General features: G+C 37.4%; 1 protein-coding gene across 1 annotated transcript in view; it reads right to left on the bottom strand.

The window, feature by feature from the left end:
• Nucleotides 1-22,165, bottom strand: part of abca12 (ATP-binding cassette, sub-family A (ABC1), member 12) — a 66,717-nt gene that overhangs the window by 24,861 nt on the left and 19,691 nt on the right. The window contains exons 24-49 of the mRNA XM_044131716.1: nucleotides 20,621-20,788; nucleotides 20,229-20,446; nucleotides 17,485-18,229; nucleotides 17,256-17,419; nucleotides 16,993-17,099; nucleotides 15,170-15,276; nucleotides 14,500-14,699; nucleotides 14,174-14,244; nucleotides 13,660-13,787; nucleotides 13,153-13,317; nucleotides 12,305-12,469; nucleotides 11,870-12,065; nucleotides 11,043-11,182; nucleotides 10,540-10,659; nucleotides 10,276-10,366; nucleotides 9,253-9,432; nucleotides 8,406-8,727; nucleotides 7,401-7,515; nucleotides 6,533-6,862; nucleotides 5,921-5,990; nucleotides 5,696-5,830; nucleotides 4,991-5,152; nucleotides 4,677-4,860; nucleotides 3,993-4,211; nucleotides 3,042-3,238; nucleotides 771-928 (exon numbers count right to left, since the gene is read on the bottom strand). Of these exons, the coding sequence (XP_043987651.1) occupies nucleotides 771-928; nucleotides 3,042-3,238; nucleotides 3,993-4,211; nucleotides 4,677-4,860; nucleotides 4,991-5,152; nucleotides 5,696-5,830; nucleotides 5,921-5,990; nucleotides 6,533-6,862; nucleotides 7,401-7,515; nucleotides 8,406-8,727; nucleotides 9,253-9,432; nucleotides 10,276-10,366; nucleotides 10,540-10,659; nucleotides 11,043-11,182; nucleotides 11,870-12,065; nucleotides 12,305-12,469; nucleotides 13,153-13,317; nucleotides 13,660-13,787; nucleotides 14,174-14,244; nucleotides 14,500-14,699; nucleotides 15,170-15,276; nucleotides 16,993-17,099; nucleotides 17,256-17,419; nucleotides 17,485-18,229; nucleotides 20,229-20,446; nucleotides 20,621-20,788 (4,857 nt within the window). The remainder of the gene's footprint in view (nucleotides 1-770; nucleotides 929-3,041; nucleotides 3,239-3,992; nucleotides 4,212-4,676; nucleotides 4,861-4,990; nucleotides 5,153-5,695; nucleotides 5,831-5,920; nucleotides 5,991-6,532; nucleotides 6,863-7,400; nucleotides 7,516-8,405; nucleotides 8,728-9,252; nucleotides 9,433-10,275; nucleotides 10,367-10,539; nucleotides 10,660-11,042; nucleotides 11,183-11,869; nucleotides 12,066-12,304; nucleotides 12,470-13,152; nucleotides 13,318-13,659; nucleotides 13,788-14,173; nucleotides 14,245-14,499; nucleotides 14,700-15,169; nucleotides 15,277-16,992; nucleotides 17,100-17,255; nucleotides 17,420-17,484; nucleotides 18,230-20,228; nucleotides 20,447-20,620; nucleotides 20,789-22,165) is intronic.

Below are 22,165 nucleotides of genomic sequence, written 5' to 3' on the forward strand. Positions count from 1 at the left end.
GACATTTGCCGTGCTCCTCATAAGTGTCATACTAAGAATGTGGGAGCGTTTAAGAGGAAGTCATCAGGTTCTTGTCTTTGGTCTGAACTTTGGGCAGTCTTTGAAGTAGGTAAGGTTTGGCATACTGTTCAGTTTACAGCTGTTCAAGTGGCAATTTAAAAAGCATTACCTTTAAGTTCAATGTTCTTCATAAATAGCTTATGCTACATTTAAACTCGTTTGTGCACAACACAAGTTAAAAAAGTAACTCATCCCAGTGCCATCAGTCACAAAAAACAGCAAAAGGTGTATGCATGTGTACGCACAGTATGCTGAAAAACTCAAAGCTAATTTTAAGAAGGAGTTTATAGTTTCAGTTAGATTTGTAATGTAAGTGGTGCCTATCTCTCAATGAGAATGTCAAAACCTAGAATTAATGTCCACATCAGCGGTCAGGTTTCTCCATAATAGTGGATTGTGTAATGTTTCAATTTATACCAGCCAAGAGCAATCCTTGACTGCTATGACAAATGAGAGATATTCAGGTGCTCCCAGCCCTTTGGGGATAAAGGTTGTGCCCTCCCATCTCTCAACTCTGTGTTATGCAAATATTATGACATTGACAACAAGCAGCTCTGGCGTAACATGAAATATTTGACTTACTAAATGGAATAAATTCTGAGCACAAATTTATGTTGAAGAAGAAACAGCAGTAAGAGAATTTTCTCTGGTTTAATATCAGTTTCCATTGCTTTGCACCGACATGCCTGCATGCCTGTGAGGATGATTACCTTTTTGGTGAGGGTGAGTTTGTAGCCTTGACCCAGCTTGTCTTTCAAATAGAAGGGTGAGCCGCAGCATTTCAATCCGCCTCTCTCCAAGAAGGCAATCCGGTCGCTCAACACTTCAGCCTCGTCCAAGTGGTGGGTGGACATAATAATGGTCCGGTCTGAAAGGACACGTATATGAGAAAAAGCTGCATCGTTGACTCAGGGATTATTGAACCAATAAATATAGATCAAACAGAGTTATTACAAAGGAAAAGAAACACGAAATATCATCATACAAACTGTCATAAAAAGCTGTTTTATGAGTGTTTGTTTCTGAAATTGACTAGGAACTCTCACTGCAATAACATCTGAAACAGACCTTAAAGCTAATTTTTTTTATCTTTTTATCTTTCGATTTCAGTCAAGGCTTTACATACAGTCTTTATGAGCATGAATGTAATATTAAGTCAGAGATTTTAGCAATGCAGTAGAATGTTCGTTTTATGTTGGTATAATTTTATAACGTCTATGCACTTCAAAAACAAATTTAGAACAGAAGTTTGAATTTATTGTTGGATTTCTACAAAAGGTCAAATTGGTAAATATAACTCCATAAATATTGGGTGTGCAGTTCTGACAGGAGATTGTAGAACACTTTCTGGAAGAAATATAATATAATTTAAAAAATTGTACAAATTCACTTAAATGTTTAATTTAAATTTTATGCAACAGACCAGGTTTTTAAGAGTCCTCTACAAACTTTCAATAGATTTGAGGTCAGAGTTGTTAAAAGGCTACTAAGCAAGTTTGATGCATGTCGTCCAAAAGACTCAAAATTAATCTGCTGTTGATGCTGATGATCTGTGTACATAAACTTCTGACAGAAGTATATTTAGCACATTAGTATTCCCTTGTTATTGCAGCAGTTACCTTAGCACTAAAAGAATGCAAAACATTTATAGATTAATTAAGTGGCATTGAATTTTTTAATAGAACTGATGGAATCCCTAGTTGCTGCTTTCAATCTGACAAAAGCAGCTTTCCCGTGAACAATAAACCAAGATGTTTTATTTTATAAACCTTTGAACTAACTCACATCTGGAGGAAATTTAGGCTTCAATAGCAGACATGGAAAACAATGCCATGAAATTATAAAAAAGCTGAGTCAAATATAGATAAAAAAAAAACAAAAAACAAATTATAAGAAACATAAAAAATTAAACAATGAATTCTAATCCTGCCAACCGATGTCAGGGAATTACCCCCCTTAAAAAGCAATCATCTGATAAATAGTCTGAACAGCAAAACAAATAAGCAGGCAATGTAACTCATTGAGAAGTAGTTTGCTTGACCGCTGCAAAAGGCAGCAGTGACAATCAAGTCTCTCTGGAAACAAAAACCAAAGACTAAATTGTTTTATTACATCCCAAGCAGTGATATTTCCACCATAGTTGTCTATTTTGTTGACATATTTTTGGGGGAGTGATTCTTCTGAGACCATGGTGGTTGAAATGTTATGACTTGGAGCACATCCGCTGCCTCTGGCTCAGTGTAAGTTGCTGTTAGTTGACCTGTGATGTTTTTTGTCAAATCAAAGCAACTTCTGAAAGTGATTGGGTCACCTTTGCCTGAGAGCTTAAGCTGCACTATAAATGACCAGCAAAGTATGGATCACAACAAAATCGGACTTCAGCTATTTTCTGGAAGTTTTGTTGTTCGATCAGTTTTAAAGTTATGAAATCAATTTAGAACTTAGATGACATGGCAGAAAACAAATGATTTGAACAAGCTATTTTAAGACAGCTTCATCAGCAGTGTTCTTTCACAGCTTTGCCAGGAATGCTGAGTAACTGTGGATAAATTCATTCTGACAGGCTTTACCGCTTCCTTGCATCATGGAGTTTGTAGTTTTATCACAGCATAATAACTACCTAATACGGAAAATGCAGTACAACAATAATCATATATCTGTAGCTAGAGCTACAAATCACAGAATAAATGGATGACACCAGAGCAGAGTTCTTATATTTTTAAAAAATGAAGAAGCACTGGAAATAAAAAGTTTCAAATTTAAGTCATTGCCAAATCTATTTTAAGACCCAATCTTAAGCCTTGTGAAGGCCTAAGGTTAATAAAGTTAAGAACCAGATTGACATTCTTGTAATATGTTGTGGGTGTTTCATGCAAAAGTACTTCATTGCAGCTGTAACATTGATAAATGGTAATAATAGCCACAGTATTGACTGATATAAGGTACGTTTTGTTTACTGTCAGTATTTAAGTGAGACTCACTCTTCTTATGCTGGATAACAATGTCCCAGATGCTGCGCCTGGAGCAGGGATCCACTCCTGTAGTGGGCTCATCCAGAACCACCAAGCGAGAGCCCCCAATGAAGGCGATGGAGATTGAGAGCTTACGCTTCATACCACCTGACAAGGTATCAACCCGCTTGTGTCTATGAGAGTACAAGTCTGTCTCCTCCAGGACCCTAGAAGACGAGTCAATGGAAAACGTTTAATCTCGAGCTCGTGTGAACATTTTTTCCCTACGTTCAGGCTGAGTGTTGGCTCGTTAAGTTCCATTAATTAGCCATCAGAGGTTTGCATTGCAAGAGATGTAGAGCGTTTTTGCCTTAAGGTACAAGCTTAATACCACTCCTCTTGTAAAAGTGAAACCCTCCAGAAAGAGTCTCATGATGCAATATAGCTTGAGATGAAGCAGAATACAAAATGAATTCAGCCCTAAACTGATTTAAGATGCAAAAAGGACTAAAATAGATAGAAATATTACATGTTCATATAAAAATATATTCCTGCAACTCCTTCCCAGTGCTTGCCCCTACGTCTGTGGAAGAAAGAGACATTCTGCAAATAATGAAAATCTGAAGTAAGAGCTTATTTCAATGATTCTAGTCAAAACTACTGTTTTGCAGAAGCCTTGACATTCTTATAAATCACAGTAGTTATTGCTCTAAAATATGTTCAAGTAAAGAAAATCACTACAACATTAATTTAATACTTTCATATTTTATCCCACCAGTTTATTGAGCTAATATTTCTCCTAAGATTCTCACAATGCCCACACTTTCTGATTTTGAACTGGAAGATTAAGAAAGACAAGATACTCTTCAACATCCTCTGGGAAAAAAAAAATAAAGACCAAATTTAACTGGTACATAATCTTTGAGTCTTTTGGATGCATTGTGGAGAGCAGTCTCCCTCTCTGATTGATGTGTCACTCACGTGCGGATTTGCTCTCGCAGTTCTCTTTGTGACCAGTGTGGGGCCTTGATCTGGCCGTACAGTAGCAGGTGCTCCTTAACAGTCATGTGGTCAAAGAGGACGTCATATTGCATGCACACTCCAAGCTCTTGTCGGACTTTTTCTATATTTGTCTGCATGTCCCTGCCATACACCTGGATGGAGCCAGATGTTGGGGGGTACAGACCAGTCAGGAGGGACCTGCACACAACACAAGTTAGGGCAGAGCTTGAAAATGAAGTCAAAAAGATACAAACGGCAAAGAAAACCATTTTTGTTCCACTTTTTGATCCAGATATTTTTCTTAAGCAATTACTTATTACTAGTTTTTATGGAGGAAGAACAATATTGTATTTTCTCGTTGTTACTTAATCTGGTAATGCTGCAGAACTCATTACATGTCCCCCTGGATGAGAGCATCAGCAAAATGAGTCACATTTAAAATGTAAATGTAAGTGCTCAAGTTGATGAAGATCTGTTGGGCTAATTTCTACTGCTGTGCATTTGCTGTGCCAAATTTGGACGGAACAATCTGTCTGTCAGCACCGAGCCACTGAAATGATTAAAAGGATGCACACTTCTAATCTTAAAAGCAGCTGCATCGATTATAATGAGTTGGGACTCACAGATAAAGCAATAAAACAATGAGAATGGATGGACACATACATGGTAGTTGTCTTGCCAGCTCCGTTGTGACCGAGCAGTGAGGTGACATGACCCTCATGAAAGTTGACATTAAGGTTTTGAATAGCTGTTTTGTCGCCATACATCTTGGTCAGACCGTGGAGTGCAACTCCCACTGGGAGCTCAGAGAAATCTTCACCAGCTTCATAGGACAGGCTGCTTTTGCCTGAGAGAAACATAAACATTGAGGCAAATTGTAAATCAAACAGAATTGGAGCAGGTTCTAAATTAAAAATGACAAAAATTATAAATAAAACAGATGTAAGAGGAAGAGAGAGTATTCTTGTCATGTGTACCTTTGCCTTTGTTGTCTGCAAAGACAGGCTGTTTTTTCTGCATGATGTTGGAAAAGAGGAGTCCTTTGCCTGTATTTTTATTTGTCTGAAAACTGCTGCACATGTCAGTCCAGAAGGAGAGTTTGAATGGGAAATACCATGGAGCTGGGATTCCATATTTTCCTGATGGTCACAAAGAAAAAAGTAGATCTATTTAAATAAATGAAAACAGGCAGGTTCTTAAAAAGACATGTCTGCAGCAGCACATGAAAAAGAAGCTAGATTTATTATTTAACTCAGATGTTGCACTTATGATTTTAAGACAGAAGGACATACAGAAGGACAGTTATACATATAGTAATTTGGTTAAGTTTAATTGTTGATAGAAGTCCTATTATACATTATGGAGTTCTTAATGTCTTAGCATTTCAGTGAAAAATTAAAGTAAAACTAAAAACCAAGAGTCCTTTTAATTGATTTTAGAGGCTGGACACCAGCTCCAGGAAATCAAACCCATGACATTGTCGCATTGAATAAAACTAGGACTGAATCAGTCTACCAGTATATTTGTTCCAGCATTTGGTTAGAGAAATTATTGAAATTGGATGGATTGTATTCCAGCATCTACTCTACTTTTAAAGTAGAGTAGATGTAGAAATATTATCAAGAACATATCCCAGAAAGTAGCAACACAAACTAATAGCAACTAATAATTAGAGGTTTCACCTGGGAAAACTGTCCTGATGTAGACCCCGATGAGGAAGTACAGAAGGGAGTCAATGAGCAAGAGCCAGCATAGCCATCCAAATGTTCCTGTGTCTCCAGCTATGGGCGAGGTGTAAGAGTTGCTCCACTGAATTCCTAGAGGAGAATAGAAAAGTGAATGCTTGATTCAGCTGGCTTAAATATCAGAAACATTCTGATGGTATTCACGTATTCACATGCTCATACCTTCTCCTTGGGCCTCATAGCGGGAAATGTATTGACTGGCATAGCAGAAGCAAGTCGGTGAAAACAAACTCTGTCAGAAAAGTGAAGAAATTTTTGACAGGAGATCAGAAGCAAAGAAACATATCCCTTTTTTTTTTTTTTTTTACAAATCTATTTAATGTGAAAATCTGGCTTTTTCAAAATACAGTACAAAGATGTTTTCCAAGGTAAATTGGTTTTAGATTTTTGGAGTCAGGAAGTCTGACCTCTGATTAATACTCATCAGACAGCAGGGAGTAAACTTAAAAAAAATAAGGTTGTGTCATGCAAATGACTGCACAGATTTTTAGAAAATTACTTCACCACATGCTACTTTTCAATATGCTGGGAAACAAAACGATGAGAGCTACATTTGCTGCATTATTTGTTGATTAAATTTTTTTAGTCATTATATTTATAGAGCAAAACATTTTGGAGCAGATAAACTGAATTATAGCTTGCATTTACTGTCTTTGTCTCGAAAGAGCAATTTAAAAAAAAAATGAAATAAACTTATTTGGCCTAATTATACACAATAACCATGCTAGTTTTACGCACATTATAAATAATAAAGCCACTTCAGAGTATGCTCACCAGAGCGCTCTTCTGGGAAAGGGTTAGATTAGTTTCGATGGACGTGAGTATGATGAACGGGAAGAAGCTGAGGATGTAGATAAGGCTTCCACTTAGGCCAGCAATGTGGGTCTTGTCGAAGAAGGAGCTCATCAGGTAGCAGAAGGAAATGATGTTCAACCCAACGTCACAGAGGTAGAGGAAGATGATGAAGCTGTTGCTTATGGGTAGGATGTTTCCAAACTTCAGCACCAGCGTGAGAACAATGATGGTCAGCATCAGGAAGCCGGCGCACTCCAGGAACCAGGCAAAGAAATGACTGAGCTGATTCACACCCATCATTTTCATGTACTGTAATTGGAAGGGAAATATTGTGAAGTATGTTGGTATGGAAAATGTGGCAAAAAAGATGTTAAAACTTTAGAAAAAGTTATAAACCACAGTGTTTATAACACATTATAGTGCAAACTTAGTTTTGCATTTTAGTAGTGTGTATTTGTATTTTAACTCCCAGAGAAAATAATTTGTATTACATTCTATTGCTGCAATTAAAGATGCAAATCATTTGTGGTATGCTTCTTTCAGCTTTACACATTTTATACAGTGTTGCCCATTCTTTATGAAAATAACTCAAGCTCAGCCATATTTGATGGGATCTCGTACTTCAATTACCAAGTTTTGCCACTTGCTAATTGATTGTACCCATTGTACTGCAAGCGACTGTACTGGTGGAAGCTATAGTTCAACCACAGTCTCACTTTTTGCAAACTAAAAGTAGACTGGATAAATAAATGCCACACTTTATAGATTTTTTTTAATCATAAATTATTCAAAGTAAACAGGTTACAATATGATGCCATCAGTTTTCAGGTAGAGAAAAACACATTACCTCATGCAGCCTCAGCTCTCTCTCGTGTACAAGTTTTTTCACGAAGTCAGCAATGAACAACACCCATGGTATCATCAGCAAGAGAGGGAAGACAAAAGAGATGGCCTCCAGATACCTGAGAAATACAGAGATGCCAGCTGTCAGTCAGACTCTCTGCCAACCAAACATCCAGGCAGATTGAGGGGCCTATCAGTCAGTCACCGGCTTGACAGAGTGAGGAGAACATGGGTATGCTGACAACCGCATTGTCATTCTCGTCCTGCTATTGTTTACAAAAATAGATTAATCCGTATTGTGTTTTTCTATTGTTTGTCCACTCAAACTAACAGCCTGAAAATTTTGATTTCAGGGAATGCAGTGTGACATTTACTAAATTTTTTTTACAGATAATTTCTCAGAATTTGTACTGTTTAGGTGACAAATAAAAATAAAAATGCAAGAAAAAGTGAGCGCAGAGTCTCTCATAGCTGGTCAAAAGGCAGCCAGCTGGAGAGAGAAGCTCCACTGGCTCTCCTCAGATGAGATATGAGCGCTGCTAAAAGCTGCACTCCAGGGCAAGTGCACACATAGACATTCAATTCAGCAATAATTTATTGAAAACCATGTTGCGTGGCAATGGACAAGTTAATGTCAAAACCATGTTGGGTATGTTTTACAAAGAGAAAAAAGTGCTGTGTTCTTTAAGTAGTTTTTTCTCTTTTTTTTTAGTTTTTTTAAGTGCATGGGGTATTCAGTATATGGAAGGTTTTCAAAAATGAATGCACAATTACAGTGAATGTCAATGTACATGGTTCAGAGCTAATTACACTGCGACAGGTTCCTGTGAATGACTACTTACTGTCATTCTCAAGTGGCAAATGAATAATGAAATAGCATACATTATTCCACATCAATGCTTGTTCCCCCTCAGTGAGAGCGTGTATCCTTTCATGCTGCCTTGCACGCATTTATGCGTTAACTCCGTACACATCCATTCGTACGCATCCACTAACGCAGAAAACTCACTCATCTCGCAGAAAGCAGGGATAGGGGAAGGGCTGGATCTGCACAGCCGGCTCGGTGACTTTCTGCCCGGTCTGGGTTTCGATGATGGCCCGGTCGATATTCTCCTGCAGGTAGACGAACCCACGGTTGTAGCGCATTGTGTGGCTGGCCGAGATGTAGTTTTCCTTCACAAAGTACGGGTTTCGTGCCCGATCCGTACGCATAACATTGTCCATGTGCATTCGAATGGTGTAGCTGACTTTGGGAGGCAGTTCAGTCGAGGAGGAGGAAGAGGATCTGGCCTCACGTTTCCTTGAGGAGTCTTCAGTCTTAAAGATGACACCTAAAGAACATACAGCACATGCAGTATGTATTCACAAATCAACGGTTTGTTGCCTTTCATAAGCTACAGCTTCTTTTTGCTAAGCCTCCTAATCTCAGCTCATTATTAACAGCCTTTAGAGAACCGACACAGATGCACATAGAGAAAGCTGTGAATCATCCCATACTGTGACAAAATAGCATCTTGTGCAGTTGAAAGCCAAGCTGTAGCTCTCTGTTGTGTAGGATCTAATAAGCCATCTTGTGAAATTTTCCTATTTTTTCAGTTTGACTTAATAAACTGAATAATCCGTTTTTTTCTTATGCTATTACAGCGTTCTCCATTTTTATGTTGTCAGCACTTTGATTTGTCTTGCTGCTGAAATGTGCTATACAAATAAACATGCCTTTGATTCATCTATTTTTCCAGTGATCTTGATTAAATGAGATAGCTCACACTTAACCCAGTTGTCGGAAAACACAACTTTCACACGGTACAAACAGAACCAGACTTGCATGGCAGATGGATGACCTGATATTTACTCACTTGCATAGAGCTCACGGTTTTTGGCGAGCTCCTGGGCCACGGCGTTGAGCTCCTCAGCGGAGTCATAACCACGGTAACGGTCAAACTTGATGCAGGAGGAGAGCTTCACCATGAGATTTGACAAACTGCTGATCTGATCAAGTATTTTCTTGTTCTTATGCAGCATCTCTGTGATGTTAGCTGTGAAAGAAAACACCTTTCAACAAGGAGCTGACACAGTCAAGCCTAAGGGCTACCTTGTGTTAAGAACAACACTCTTTGTTGTGGAAGTTGTTACTGTGAGAAGGAGACTGAAAGATGGCTATTTTTATTTGTGATGCGAAGATATTCTCTGAATATTCTGGGCTATATGTAACCATAAAATGTTGCATTTAGTCCATTTCAAAAGGTTTGAAGCAAATCTTTAATGTATCATCAAACCAAAACTCCTTCATTTCAAATTCCTTTTGTCAAGGGTTAAATGTGTTCACATCCAAAAGGTGATATATTTCATTCAGTTAGAGTTCTATCAGCTGTTTTGGTCCTTGTTACCAAAGTTAAATATATGACAAAGTAATTATGCATACCATAAGTTTAGGTGGATTAGATATCCAATGATGACTGAATCTAATAAGACTTTGCAAATGATTTTCATCTGGCTTGAGATGGAAAATGTGCCCAATATAAAGAGTTCTGAATATATAAATTTAAGGAAAGAGTGAATTTCCATCTTTTCCTGTTGCCTGAAATTCTAATGATAATAATATGAAACAACACTATGCTCTGCTCTGTTAAATTGTAATTATGACAGGTGCTGCATTCCTTTATTATGACCCCGATTAGTTCAAAAACCTGAATATCAAAGGTAGACCTAGAAAAACCTTCTCAGAAACCATAAATCCCCCGTTTTGCACCTAAATCCCAAGAGAAATCATGTTTTCTGGCATCATGGATGTTTTATACAAGTAATAAGTAACAGAAAAATCTAAGTTTTGAGCTGGTATCTGCAGCTTACAAAAGTAAGACCCACAAATGCACACTCACAGAAGCTGCTGAGCGTCTCGTTTATGCTTTCGACATTTATGTCTGTCTGCATCTCAATGAAATTCTTCACAAAGGGGTTGTTGAGGGAATTCTGCCAGAAAGGTAGAGAGGGAGCGGAAGAGAGAGGTGGAAATTATGAATATCATCAAGATTCAGCTGCAGAAACTCATCGAAGACCACAACAAGCTTTATCTTTAGATGTTCAAACGACAGAGAGGCAGCTGGCATAATCAGATATAAAAAAGCAGCTCTGAGACTTTATACCTTCAGCATTGGCAAAGTGGAGCTGAGTAATTCTGCTGACTTTATGATGTAATTTGAGGATTCGATCCAGTCCTCCGAGGATTTCTTCAGATTTGCAAACTCGTGCAAGGTGGCATTGGCCTGAGCAAAGTTAAGAGAAGGACATGAAAGAGTAAAACAATTGTGTATCAGCAGAAAGTCCAAACTTTGTGTGTTTATGCGGAATTGTGAGTGTGAGTGTTGCATTCAACTGAAAACAAAATCAGACCTGCTAAAATTTTTACCTCATACCAATATGAGCATGTGCAAAGAAAAGACGGCATTATGACCTAGAGAATCTAGAAATATCTAAATGTTTGGAAGTCACCCCATGTTGATAGCTTAACCACGATTTTAAAAAAGTAGAAATTGTTACAAACACAACTCAGATTGCTCTGCCTTTACAGTCTAATGATAATTTATTATTTGTCTATATAAATAAGTAGGCCCACAGTGTACTTGTAAACCAAAAAGTTTGTATTTACCTTCTCCATTACAGCCCTTGTGGCAGGTGTATCAGGTGTGAAGAGGATCTGGCCCATCAGCATGGGTTTGAGGAAGGCCCAGGCGATGGCTCCCCCTGTGGTATTGACCATGTCCAGATACATGTTCATGCAGAAGGGTGCTGCCCAAAGAGACGAAAGAGAAACATTAGGTACAGAGCTGAATGGCAAACGGAAAATGTTCTAAAATGTGTTACTGTAAATAGTTAAACTGGTGAAAAATACATATATATTTGAAATATATCAACCTGAAAGATCTTCAAAAGGATATTTGATTGTAGAAATCTTGTTTCCCCCTTCTTTTATTATGCCAACGTTTGAGTATTCACAATTCAGAGGACTTGTCCAATTTTACCTTGATCCCTAACCTCAATCATTGTATGCATTCATACTAAATAAATTTGAAAATATGTTCTAATGAGGATTGGTTGTCAGATTACCTATTGAAAATAACTACCTCTAAGTAGGTATTATTAAAATGTTTTTTATTGGACCATTGTAAAAGTCTAATCTTAGATGTCCTGTTTTGATTAGCTATAAGTGGAAATATCCTTATAATTAACATAGAGACATAAAAACATCATTGTCTAATTAAACTTTATAAATGAACTTGTCAGTAATATTCTAATTTATTGCATTAACATGTATTAATGTAAATGCAATAACATTAATACATGTTAAGAAAACCCTCAAGGTTAGATACTGTGGTATCTAAAACTAGAATTTCCACCAACACATTTTTTTTAAATAAAAAAGGGAAATGATTATATTAATAGACTGAGTATTAAGCCCCAAATCTTGCAACTTACAGGAATCTGGGGGGATCTTGAACCTCTCAATCATCTCCTCTCTCTTTTGGTTGTTGGGAAAAGCGGGTCCAGATTCAGACAGTTCAGGCAATTTGGAGATTCCAAACAGAGCGATGATGCCGTTGCTGCACAGAGCCCGGGACAGGGTCACGAATGTGGCTTTGGTGGAGATGGTGTTTTTAATTCCTCTTGTCATCTGGTTGGGAAAAAAACCAACAACTTTAAAATCACAGTTTATGGAAAATATTACTAAAAAACAAACAAACTAGAAAGCAATTTTTCAATCAAATCTATGCTTGCTAGAGATATACATAAAGTACTTTTGTATTCCTGAAATGCCTTCTATCGCTATTGCATTGCTATTCTTCCTTTTGGCTACTTTGACCACCTATGTTTTAAAGAAAAGTGCATCCTGCAGGTTTAATGAAAACACACTTCGGAGAATTCAGCGCTGGAGTCCAGGTTAAGATCTTTGATGGATAGCAGGTAGCCTTCCAATTGCCTGACTGCAGGAAGAATCTTGTTCATCATATTCGTTGCAACCCTTGCTACTTGGGCCATGACTTCTACCAGACTCTGGAGATCTTCAGACAACACCATCTACAAGAAAGAGAGCAACATTCAGGTTTTGATAAAATCAGCAAGACATATTTTTGTCTCTAAATTGAAAGAAAATTCCCAAGATATAGCCCAAAAGTTAATAGTGGAGTGGTAGATATTTTATCATTATTTAAGTATAAAGTTTGTGCTAAGAAAAATAATGTTGCAAAAATAAATGCAACAATGTGTCTAAAAAGCATATATTTGAAGGCATAATTAACTAAGTTGAATTTTAATTGAAAAATAAACTTTAAGAACATTGTGATTTAAATTCAAGAACTACACAAATTGCAGACAATCCTTACATAACTTGATTACATCTTTAACCAATGTTATTCTAACTTAAATAAAATGTAATGTTTAGCTAAATATATCTTGTGAACTTATAGTTTTTGTCTTAGCATAATAACACACACGGAACCAAAAATGTTTAAAGAAAATCACAAATAAAATCATTGATAAAAGAGATAATGAATAAATTCATGTGCAAATGTAAAATCTGTAAATGTCACTGAAGAGCCAACATGGGAGGTTTGGGTGTGAAATGGAAATTTTTGTATTTTCTCTTATTTCTTAACTAAAACAGATTAAAAAAAGGAAACAATGAAAAATATGCATTTGGGCACTAGCTGCACTGTTTTGAAGAGATGGGAGGGAAGACACATGCCAACTTTGAGTCTTACTCTGTAAACGACCTTCTCCGTGTTTATATGTTCAGCTGTCAGCAGTGAGAACTTGTACCAGTCTTCAGCAGACATGGCGCAGAAAGTTGCCAGAATGTCCGCCTCTGTCGTGTTCACTGGTTCAGTGAGGTGACAATAATGCAGGTTTGCTAGCCAAGTCAGGATCTGTTCCAAAAGGAATCATGAAAAATATGTTAATAGGGCTTAATGCCAGAGACATAACTAAGATTGCACGCTGTGTATATAAAATGGGTGTAAACATAAGAAAAGTGATTAGCTAACAATTTCAGTATTGTACAAACTAAGTTACTAAGCCTTTAAGTTTGATTTGATTTGATCAGACAAATCCATTTGACCAGCAATGACAGAATTGCAGGTATGTTCATTGTTTTGTAAAAAAATAAATCCCTGAATTATGAGGGCAAAAATGTCAAATAAAAGGCACCAAAGAGCAGCAACAAAAAGTGCACTTATAGTGAAACTCATAACATGCAGGTCTTGGCTCACCTCTGTATTGTTAGGTAGAGGGGCATCCATCAGAACAAGAAGAGCTGCAGGATCTACATTCATGTGTTCCTGGACGGCAAGAATGAAAGCTTCCTTATTCCTCAGCATTTCGCCAGCTGTTACCACTCCTGCCAGAACAAACAAGATATATGTCAGCTTAACAATATTTAGTACTAGTCTGCCCTTTATAAGTGTACTTTAAAAGGTAGATTTTACCTACACCTAATAAAGGGGCTGGTAGTTGTATATCCTTATCAAAAAGATGGGGAGATGCTTTAACCTTTACAGTGCAATGTGTACAATGTAATATTTGATTATGGGAAGCTCCAATTTAATAGAGTTTAAAAAAATGGATGAAGGTTAAGAAATATTACCGGTAGATAAAATAAAGTCAAAGAAAATTAAATCCTAATGATAAATTCAAAATTAAGACCAAAACCTAAAGACAAAAATGAAATTTATTATCTACAGCAATGACAGTTTTAAGAATGGACTTATAGACTGAGACACTCACCTGGAGCAGTAATATTGACCGAGCTCAGACTGCTGATGTTCAAGCCCAGCGTTTCGCTCAACAAAGCAGTCCTGTAACCATGCACATTCATACTATAAATGAAGTTTGTAAATAAAAAGTATAGCAAATTATGCTGTTTAAGTTATTCCAAAGGGATAAAACACCATCATCCTTTGATTAAATAAGTTAAGTTAATAGACTCTTCTTAAAAACAAAAAACCACTAATGATATAGCCCCATAAACATTTTGTATATTATATTTGCATGCTTCTTTGGACTATTTGTAATTTTTAAAAATCTCAGACAGATGAAGGAAATGTTTGTACCAGTCTGACTTGAGGTTGTATCCTCTGGGATCTCCGACGACAGCCTGGAAGACAATTTCTGACAGGGAGGTTTTGTTGCTCTGTACAACATCAGCCAAGACCTGCAGGCTTGGCAAAACAGTGTGACAGAGATCCCCAGGTTTCATGGAAAGTGACTGCAAGAGGAGGGCCACCAAATCTGTGCTCTCCAAAACACACACCTACAGGACACAAAGTGGCTATGAATATAATGAACTCGGATGGTATAAAATGATCAAATACATTTTTAGACACTTTTTAATGAGATAAGGTGCGATACATTAAACATTAGTAATAACATACACTCAAAAAAACACTTAAACTACAAGAATATCTTGAAGGATTATTTGTAGTTTTAAGGAACTATAAAATAATGTCACTCAATTACAGCAAAAAAAATCTTAAAACCTTAATAATTAGAGTGAAATTAAGAACTAGCTTCTGAGAGTAGACTTTATTGGTGATTTTTTGTTTTAAAATTTTAAGCAGTTCAAAGTGATTAGGTGATAACTTTCAGAATGGCTAGTAGAACACAAGTTTAGCTGAATTTCAAAATTGGTTGCATCTGGGAATACAATCCACAGCAACCTTCACCCTGTCGGAGTCACTATCATACAATAAAAATAAATGACAGGCAAGTTAATGCACAAACCTCAGATCGCAGTTGGTTTAGTTGATCTGTGTACCGTGGGTCAGTTGGGCTGATCTGAAGGAGTTCACTGGCTGTCTGGATGGCTTTCTGCATGACTCTCAGGTTCTCTGTGACAGGTGGAAAAGACAAAGAGATGCCGGGGTTAAAAAATGGAGGCTGAGAGAGACGCCATTAGTGTCTGGAATATTAAAGAGTTCGGCCTGCGAGGTGACAGAATAACATGACATCCCACTGGGCTTCATTATGACACGCGCCATTACGGTGGTACCGTCATTGAGCAATGAGCAGCAAATGATGTGCTTAAAGTAAAGCTCTGTGCGGGACTGATGGGGCCAGAAGGGCCAGCAGTCCTAGATGCTGTCATGCATAAAAACGCATCTGACAAGCCCTAAGAAAAGCACCACCTCAGGCTGCAAGATGGGATGACAGAATATTTAATTAGTCCAAAATTAGACAAATGTAATGTTTAATCTCAGGCTGCTCAATACCTTGAGGTCTTTGAAACCACAACAGTTTGCTGAGTTTATTAGTGGGGTTTGAGAGCTGAAAACTGAACCTGCTTACAAAAGGATTCTATGCACACAGAAAAACATTATCGCACAAGCACAGAAGCATATTAGAAAGAGGTCATGGATGCATACTTGTGCAAGTGCAAGGGGAGACATTTAGCGAGGGCGGACAGGATAAGTGATTGAATTCTACTTTGCTAATGAGATTTAAAAAGGTGCTGAGTGGCTTTCTGTTGGAGATGGGCCACATGGCCTTGGGCTCTTTGGGAGTTGAAGCTAAGTCGGTGTGAAGTCTTATTCCTCATATCTGCAGAGTGAATATTCGAAGCGGTGTAATCATATGTGCAGTTACAACAGCACTAACAAAATGTTTTATGGTCTTCCCTTGGTCTTGCAACCGTTATAAATTACAGGGTGACGAAGCTCCAAGCTGCATGACTGTTTAATGGCAGGCTGTATTTATATATTCAGGCTGTGCTATGCAAACACAAGCTGCAGCAACAGAAAGTGAAGGAATAAGTAGCTAAAGCTGAATTTACATGCATGCTCAGATGGAGGCATTTTTATTTATTTATTCATTTATTATATTTAAGTCAATAACTCCATGTAGCTGGCTGGGCTTTCTTAGATAGATAATCTTTGACCATTTGACATCACATGATCATCTGAATTTGACTGTATTGTCTAACAATCATAGTCAAATTGGATTATGGGATTGGATTGGATTTGTAAAAACTGGATTGTTTGCTTATATATTCCTATATAATCTAATTTATCTAACAGAGACTTTTTTTCTAAGCAGTGTGGCTCACAATTACATTAATAAGGCATGACATAGTAAAAATATTCTGAAATGACCCAAGATGATGCTTTGGCAATTCTTAGTTTACCAGATGAGTGTAGAGGATCAAAAGTGTCCCAATCCCAAATAATAATAATAATAATAATAATAATAATAATAATAATAATAATAATAATAATAATAATAATAATAATAATAATAATAATAATAATTTTAAAATATTCATATGTATAATTATTTCAATAAGATTGTAAATTATAATCATTTAATAATAATTTCTAGTTACTCAAAATGGAGAAATTGAAATAAGAAGCTCTTATTTTTCTAGTTGCACCAGAGTAAAAAGCAATCATCAAACATGTGTTGATGTTAATGCAGTGGGGGAAAAAAACAACAAAAAACCGAAGACAATACAGAAGCACAAATGTTCAATCCACTCTTAGTGTTTTTATGGATTTTGCATGAAAGCCTATAAAATTCACTGAATAAAAGAAAAGCCATTTTTTTATTACCTGGAGATTCACTTGCCAGTGCCCTGCTAATGGTTTTGATCTCAGAGGCAAATGGCAAACCATCAGGAAGCATCTCAGCAGCATTTGTCAGAATATCCATTGATGGCCTGAGGAAAATTGTACCAAACATGTTTATGTAACCAAAAATATCATATAAGGCAAACAAAGAAGAATAAGTTAGACTTATCATTGTTTGGACTAGAGAAAATTGTAGAGTACACAACAATTTTCTCTCTTTGGCTAATCTTTAAAGGAACACTTACGAGTCAAAAACTTGAGGATGAGTAAAGAAGGCGAACATCCCAAGGGTGGCGTCAATAGTGTCTTCTCGTGAAGCATTCAAGCTCCATGGCATGTCTCTTGTTGCTCCCTTCATCACAATATTCAGATCAGGATTTGAAAACAACACATGGGCTGTCTCTGTCATGTCTGCTGTGGAGATTCAATATTCAGATCAGGATTTGAAAACAACACATGGGCTGTCTCTGTCATGTCTGCTGTGGTCGGAGGGACAGAGACGGCTCTGAACATGGCTGGGTAGTCGATTTGAAACATATCGATGATGTCATTCATGGGGTCTCTTGTCATCATCAGTGACAGGTCGCGTTTCCGCCTGTTCCTCACTTCATGGTTGCCGCTGGACATTGGGGGTAGAACACCACTAGTGCTAACAAACTGGTGAAAAGCTGCAAACATGTTTCCAACCAGCTCTTCGTACACTGCAGTATCCACGTCTACACTCACTCTGGTCAGAATAGATAGTGGAAGTCTGACGATTTCATACATCTTGGAAAGAGCCTGACTCAGCATTTCCAGTCCAAATGTTTCAGTTGAGGCCAGCCACAAGGACATCTCATACACGCGCTCCACCATCAAGTAAGTGCTGTTTGTTGCCAGGCAGTGCTCCATGGCCTGGTACACCACAGGCGAATGTCCAAAAGCCCTTGTATCGACAATCAGTTTAATTATACTTGCTATTGTGTCAGCAAAAAAGGCCAAATTAACTCCAGAAGCATTTCCTGACACCATGGGGAGGATGTCATTCAAAGTGATGTTTGCAGAGGTTAGGAAGATCACTGCTGCCTCTTCAATGAGCTCTGGGGATGAGCTGCTGCTTTCAGTGAGATGATAGTTGGCCAGAACGTGGCTCAGTGCTTTGAACGCAGCTTCAATGTAGGGCTGAAGGAAAGGAGCCACATCAAGCAATTCATCGGAGAGCTGTCTGATGGAAACCAAACTGTGGAAAGAAGACATTTAATGAATGTCAAAATGTAAATATGTTTGCATAACATATTCACCTTTGTTTTATTCCAATTCTTTATTGCAATGATTCCCAAAACTTTTCTTTTTTCCTTTTCAAATTTGGAAGAAAAAGACATTTCCAATCTCTTCCTTCATCCTCAGGAACAGATTAAAGAGCTGTAACTCATGTAGTTAGACTTGTTTGATTCCCTGGGACACTCAGATTATGATCCTTATCTCCATGCCCGGCTCATTAATGGTGCCGACATGAAATGAGAAATCAATTTTAAGAAGAGAAGAAGGCTGAATCATGGCTAAGCTATTATCTATTCAAACCTGCCTGTTTTCAGGCAGACCAGCGTTAAATTAATCAATTTGAATGCAAATGTGACCACTTCAGCTCCTTGTGTAATTATGTAAGAATCAAATAGGTTTCAGTGGTGCTTTGTGGATAATGTGGTCACAGCAAATTAAGTATTAGGTTCATGAGGAGTTCATGTAAGCTGCAGGTGAAATTGTCTCTAAAGGTCTGTGCTCTAAACAGAATTCCATGGAAATGTTTTCTTTTGTCGCTGCTGTACAGCACATCTCTTACTGATTGCGCTGTAATCAGGAATGACCTGCTCCGATCCCAGGTTTCAGCTCAGAGTCCTGATCACAGCACTTTTAATTAATCAGTATTAGGAGTGTTTGACAAAACTCTGGTTCCCAATATTTGTCATTGATCTATGTCTCTGATTATGTCAGCCATTTCCCCAGCAATAATAGTTTTACACAGCCAATTTTTCACAATTACAGCCTGCTTTTATTAGCACAGTCTGAGAAACTGTATGAAAGTTTGTGTACATTATTTTGGTGATAAAATCATACATTTTCAGCTTAGAAATTAAGCTTGTTTCATTCTTTACAATAGCTTTCAGAGTGGGAGAGAAGCTGCAGCAGATCACATGGGCTAACCAACTTCTATGCACAGGATGAATTTGGATTGGGCCTTTAGGTAAAAAATATTACAGTTTCAGCGTATGTTTCATGGCTAAATAAAGATGATTACTAAATAACATTTAATATCCTACAAAGAATACCTCCATGACCCTTCATTATTTTGATTGTTTTCAAAAGGAGAGTATCTTTGTTAGAGCATGATTAACTGGAATCGCATCTAAATATGTAGCAAAGTGAATAAAGTCATATCAAAAAAGAGAAGAAACATGTTAGCCGAACACTAAAGCAAATATGATCAGGATATGAGTTCATTATTCACTGTGGGTATGCTGAGTCAGAAACATTTTATAGAAACAAATTTATATTATAGGAAACATGTTAAGTTACGTTACAGCAGCTATTTTAATTTAACTAACCCATGTTGGAGCAGCATATTGAATCTGACCTACAGAAACCCGGTTGGAACAAAATATCTGACACTGTAAGCAGAAAAAGGATCATACGAAAGACCCGGAGAGACTGCTGCATCCGGAAGCTAGTTAGTGAGTGAATTGTAATACTGATGAAACCTGGTGTAGAATTTTACAGCCTTTTAAAGCTGCTGCGTTGTAGTTAACGAATATGGCTTTATTAGCTTTAATGAAGTGCTGCACTGCGATTCTGTACTGGCTGATGATTAAAATTACTCAGATTGGTGTTTGATGCAGTATTTCCCAATCAAACTGTCCTCAGACTGGTTTGTTAAATACCATAAAGGTTGTTTCTGTTTAAAACATTAGCAATGTTATGCTCCTTTTTTCATTCTATATTTTTCTCAAGCAATTTTCCCATTCATCATGGGAAGATCGCTTGGGTTTCCTGGAGACCTAAATAGACCACTAAGTTAATCTGATATGATTTACTGTCAAAACAGCTCTTAGTGAGTTGAATTATTATCGCCAGATTCAACACTAACACATTGTTTAGTAATTTCCTTCCTTGAGAGCACCCAAATTATAACAAGAGTAAAGAGCACATCGTGTTAGGAACAACATAATCCAATTGTAGCTGACCTGCTTTGCAACTGCATGTCCTGGAGCAGGCTGTACCAGTATATATGTCCCTCGTAGCTCAAATGCATGCCTGTCAGCTGCAGAAACTGGCTGGAGAGAGTCTTGATGAACTGTTGTATCACAACTGTGCGGTTAATGCTGACGTGATAGAGAGACTGTAATGTTTTGACAATACTGCCAGCTGCCAAGCTCACACTTATTGGTTCCATGTCCACGTGCTGTGTAGAAGCATGCAGAAGAAAAAGAGTGTAAGAAGCCAGGCTGTTCATTTACTGAGTGACAACACTGCCACCAAGTGTTGAAACTGTTTTTTTGTTTTGTTTTGTTTTTTTTTCATTTTTTCATTTCAAGGAATGAAAGTTTGCATTTTAATTTGCCATGCTCCTACTCACACTCATGTTCAGGTGGGAGAAGTCGGAGATTGCTGCTGTGTAGGCATCCAAAACAGGCTGCAGGCTGGTGTTGCACCACACAGCAAATCCGAAAAGGTTTGCCCCTGCTGCCTCTGCAACAGGCTCCCAGGCTTTAAGGGCGTCACTGCAGTTCAGTGTGCCACTTGCCTAAAAGACAAAAAAGGAGAAACAAATCTTATATCATGTTCCATACAATGTTCTAATAACCTGCTGAAAAAAGAACATTGTGTCCAAAACACTAAAGACTGTAGGGTGGGGGTGGCAAGGGGAATATCCAAATATCTCTTCTTTTGAGGTTTAGAAAGAAGCTGTGGGAGAAAGATAATTCTCCCACAGGTATCCATTTTTCATTGTGTTTATGTTATACGCCCATCTAAGCACTGTACAAACCCCAAACACTGAAGTATCATGTCGTCTCTTCCATCTGTAGACTCTGAGGGTATTCATGTCTTTTGCAAGATAAGACACATACTTTTGTCCACTCCATGGTGGTTTTATCATGATAGGGAAATTAATTAGGAAGGCTCTTTTTTAATTTGATGAGGAAATGTGCATGTTCAGACAAAAACACAAAGGAACATAGTAACAATAACTTTCTGTTGCTGTTAAAAAATTTAAATTTTACACACAGCAACTGAGGGAAATTCTAATCATGGTAAAGCAGAATTAGTATTCTGGCAAAGACATTCAGACGTTGAAAGTTAAAAAGCACCCTTGGATCTGAGCTGATTGGTAATGCTTAAAGTTTATATGATATAATTTGTTTATCCTCAATAAAAGACTCAGATGGGTGTTGGTTATTTCACTCCTCCACCATTTTGTATATTTGCAAATGTACCTAGCTTTTGCAGGTATGAAATTGGGAAAATGATAACCTGCAAAGTTCATACCATCCATGAATCAATTTGTACCAGCCACAGGAACTATTTTTACTCACTCTGACAACCACATAGCAATTTAGAGTTATTTTTCATAACCCCGTCAATGTGGAAAATGTGGTTGTAGGACTCCAACAAACATCACCTTGAAGCTAAGAGTTACTTTAGTTTGACACAAATACTGGCTAATTTGCTATCTTTTAATGAGAGTAATACAAAGTTGTAGGCAATAATCCAAAATGTGATTTGATTATATTACACATGGGATTTGAGCATTCTTATGACAATTTATCTCTAGAATTTCTAAAAAGATGAACCAGAGCACTGGCTTCATGTTCAGCTTCGCTAAATTATCATCTTCCTTCATTACTCCATCTGGGATTTCTCCCATTGAGTTAAATTTTTCTGGTTGAACTTCAACTGGGTCAATCAGTGAACAGAAGTCGTTGTTGTGAAGCGGAGGAAGTGAACAAAGCCATTCAGTTAATGTTGGTAATGATTTCAAATATTGAGCAATTTAAGTCAGAAAAGAGCAGAATGGCAATGTGTTCATATTAATCTTGGCTACAATATTACAAAGGGCAAAATGACCCAAGGTCAACTCAGTCAGGTAAGCTATAATTTTTTGTGAAGCTATACATGTAAA

This window comes from Gambusia affinis, linkage group LG11 (genome assembly GCF_019740435.1).
Source record: "Gambusia affinis linkage group LG11, SWU_Gaff_1.0, whole genome shotgun sequence".
Lineage (NCBI taxonomy): Eukaryota > Metazoa > Chordata > Actinopteri > Cyprinodontiformes > Poeciliidae > Gambusia > Gambusia affinis.